The following is a 3995-nucleotide window of genomic DNA, read 5'->3' as shown; positions in this document are numbered from 1 at the left end:
GTCTGCGGGGAATGAGGAAATAAGGTTTCCTTAACACATTCCTTTGTTGTGCAGTCTAAGGCAGGTCTTGTTTTAGAGGCACTTCTCTCTGCAGTCTGCAGTCTCAGGTGTGTAAGAAAGCATGACGATGACGACGATGACGATGATGTGTGTGTGTGTGTGTGTGTGTGTGTGTGTGTGTAAGAAAGAGAAATAATTTTAGATAGAGAGAGAAAGAAGGAAAGAGAGACCATCTACAGATACAAAATACAATCTGGGCTTTGTACTGAACTTATTGTAAGTTGTTAAATGATCCCAAGTGAGGCAAAAGTAAAATAAAATCATCAGTGGGCCAACCATGTTCCCAAAGACTGAACATTAAAACAGTCAAGATAAGGAACACATACCCACACACATACCCACACCCACACCCACACCCCTATTGTGCTATCTGGCCTGTCAGCACCGCTCGTGCATGGTAAGATGACCAAGCAACTGCATATTCCCATGAAAGATAAAATGATGAACACGCTCACAGCTTTCCAAAAGTCAGTAATATATGTGAACATTATAACTTGTACAAAGTTAATAATGTATGTGGGTCAAAAATAAATAGGCTGACAGAGCTAATGCAGTCACATTAGATTATATTTTGAAATGACAAAAATTGCATAATAAGAAGAAATTTGATTACTAATTTTACATAAAGATGATCTTTAAAATAATGGTAAACTGCATGTAAGCTCTGTTTATCAAATGACAATAACAGACTCTCTCCTCCATCTTTATGGAGCCCCACCTACAGTATATTAATCATCGGTGATGAATAGCTGGAGAGTTAGCGCCAGGAAACATAACCCATCACCGGACCCTGTGCTTAACTAGAGATAACATCTGCATCTGGTTAGCAAGAGTATTGGTGTATCCCACTGTCTCCCCAAGAACAAGCATGGGGAATCCCAGCACGGCATACTAGCTTCCCTGTTCTAAAAAGCTGTGGACAGCTCCTCTGCTAATCATCACCCAGCAGATGGTTCATATATTAGAACAGAGAAAATGGTGCAGGGGCTGGGCTAGGATTTGAAAACAGTGAGCTCGTGGTAGCAGAACATGAATGCTAATGCACAGAAATTAAAAACCAGGGGTTTTCAACACTAACCTCGATGCCCTCCTGTTATTCCATAGTATTTTCTCTACGTCAACTACTGACACATTTGTTACAAGAAATAAAGAGGTGCTGATAACCCTCACATATGTTAAGAAACAAGACTATATAAAATACATGGACTATCTGGGGAGGACATATGAGCAACTGGTTTCCTCAACGCTGGGCAGAGAAAGGTCATCGTAATGCTTCCTCAGGTATGTATGAAATATGTTTATACTGCCCATACACCACCACTCCATCAGAGAGCATCAGTAAGTAGGCAGTAGCTGAGGGGGTGGTACTCAGGGTAACTCAGGCTACCAAGCTGTGGGTGTTTTGCACAGTGACTACATTTGTACAAGGCAGGTGTGTGAGAGAGAACGAGAAGAGTTGAAGGGAGTATGTGTGAAAGAGCAAGGACACTGTGCGGCTCTGGAAACGACTGAACTTGCCTACGTATTCATGAGTGTGTCCTGCATTACAAGCGCACAGCTGATCATAGCCTTGCTGTCCTACTGAGTCCTTCGACACAAAGAGCTGATTGAGGACCATACACCACAGCCTCCAAATCCTTCAATCCAGCCTTTACTTACCATCTCATTGTCTTTTCAGACTTAACTGTCATTTAACAACTACTCAGTTCAAAAGTCAATCAAATGCTTATCCAACACTGCTGCAATAGTACAGTTCAACAAGTGGAAACACCATTGGCTACAGTCAGTTTAGCATGACATCATAGAGACTCACTCTTGACTTTCTGAAATGTAAATCCAGCTCTATACTTCTTATTTTCTTACAAATGCATTTTTTTTTTGTTCTGGTCTAAAGCTCCAAAATATAAAACTTTCATTCTGTTTTTCTAGTGTTGCATAAGCATAATACCTGGACTGTGCTACAGACCTACACCCTACTAGAGTAAAAGGCTTTTACTATTTGGAAATGCACACATACAAAACAATCAGTTACAGGCTGTGAACTGTAAATGTATTGCCGTAGACTGTTTTTTTCTGCTTTTATACTTTGGCCTGATACATTTACTTCCTCAAACACATGGTTAACATCTGCAAGCAGACGGTAACAACCATGAACACATCTCTCTCTCTCTCTCTCTCTCTCTCTCTCTCACACACACACACACAAATCGTTAACCTTGTCCTCACATAACTTTTAACTTTTTTTTACACGCGTGCTACAGCTTCTAATGAGATAAAATAAATTTGTTAGATCCCCAAACATGTTAGCTTATTTTTTTCTCCCATACAACGTTATAGCAGCCAAGGAACTTACGAAACAATGTTCACGAAACAGTCAAAAGGGAAATAATATTGCTTTTGCAAGAGTTATGTGCGAGCCTAATATCTGAGTATTTTTCCCCAAAGGTCTGGAACCGAGCAGGTGTTTGCAACACCTAGCTAGCTAGGTTAACACGTGAATAATAATTTTCTACTGTTTACACCTCTAATATAGTTAACTAACTAGCAAAACACATCTGGATAAGGACGTTAGCCTATCTGACCGGCACGTCCCTGGCCAAAGTTATGAACGAGCACAACTTGTCAAGAGATCTACTGTCTAAATATTTAGCCGGAAATTAGGTTACTATTACACAATAAAGTGCCCTAAGAGAGTCCTGGAGAATAAAGTAATTTCATACAATTAATGTTGTAAAAAAAGCCTCTGGTGTCTCACTCTAACATTATTAGGGAGGATAATGACGACAAAACACCTCGCGAATGACAGCCGAGATATCCAATTATCTTCCTGAATAAGGCCACGAACGGTCTAGGACGTTTAGTGACAGCCAATTACCTTACACAGACGGGCATTCCAGTTGGCTGGACATGTTAGTCGGAGTTCACCGAGGCCCAATCCCCGAGATAGCACGGGAAATGGGGCAACAGTTTCCAGTGTTCCCCTTAACTAGCTAGCTAGTTTTACCGGCAAGCTTTATACATCGAGCACTGAAGAAGAAACACAAAATAGGTCAAAAAATAAAACCATGTTGAGCTCGTTTACAGCAGGGGAGGGGCTTCAACTGAACAACTGGCATACAATCCGGCTAACCAAAATACACCACCAAGAAAAAAAAAACCAACCTACCCAGAAATTTTCCAGGAAATAAGGCGTTATCATCTTGTTTCCTCAATTCTTCTGGGCGGCTGTTGTCTTTACCGTAATAAAACTTCAGGTTCAATTGAAGCAGTAATCCGCGCTTCTTTCCCCGATTTTGTTGCCTCTTGGGTTTTTTTTTTTTTTTTTTTGCTTTCCCCCCTTCTGCTCCTTTTCCTCCCTCTGATTCCAAGACTCCACCTCCACCGCCTGAGTTCACTTGCCTCCTCTCCCTGTCCGTCAGCTGTAAAGAGAAGTCCACTTTTATGACTGAATAGCGCCACTAGCGGTGGCTCTAAGACATTAACAAGCTTTCCACATCAGAAATTTTAATGTAAATTGTGTAAATTTTAACCCTATTTTAAAGTACGTCTGCATGAAATAGCACTAATGTAATGCTTATACGGTTTTCACTTCTGGCGAAAAACACATTTCAGTTCGCAAAATAAAATTTACATTTCAGAGTTATTATATGATTATAATTCACAAGCAAGATTTGTCTAAGGTCCAGTTAAAGAATTCTGAATAAATCTGACTTTAGCCTTGTAAAACTGCAGGCCCTTGAGAGAAAAACAGTAGGCCTATATGGCTTGAATTATGTTTTATGAATTACTTTTTCCTTTAATACAATATTCTGGTTACAATCGAACACTAATTGAAATTAGGGGTACCTGTAATTGAAATTAAGTGTACCTTTCTACTGCTGGTTTTATGTTCTTCCCAATGTTCTCTCATAAGGAATTCGAGTTAGACAAGTATG

The 3995-nt window shown here is 40.1% G+C and overlaps 1 protein-coding gene across 5 annotated transcripts in view; it reads right to left on the bottom strand.

Moving 5' to 3' along the window:
- fcho2 (FCH and mu domain containing endocytic adaptor 2) overlaps positions 1-3446 on the bottom strand; it is a 39859-nt gene extending 36413 nt beyond the window's left edge. For 2 of the 5 annotated variants that reach the window (XM_081714146.1, XM_081714150.1), the window contains exon 1: positions 3227-3446. In XM_081714146.1, coding sequence (XP_081570272.1) covers positions 3227-3259 — 33 coding nt within the window. In that variant the 5' untranslated portion in view covers positions 3260-3446. The remainder of the gene's footprint in view (positions 1-3226) is intronic. The other 3 variants (XM_027007930.3, XM_081714154.1, XM_035526091.2) reach the window with 3 other exon arrangements.
- Between the last annotated feature and the right edge of the window lie 549 nt (positions 3447-3995).

The sequence above is a fragment of the Electrophorus electricus genome, chromosome 1 (assembly GCF_041902795.1).
Source record: "Electrophorus electricus isolate QZ-2024a chromosome 1, ASM4190279v1, whole genome shotgun sequence".
Taxonomy (NCBI): Eukaryota; Metazoa; Chordata; class Actinopteri; order Gymnotiformes; family Gymnotidae; genus Electrophorus; species Electrophorus electricus.
The sequence above is the reverse complement of the archived record's forward strand: the minus strand, read 5'-3'. Positions and strand labels throughout refer to the sequence as shown.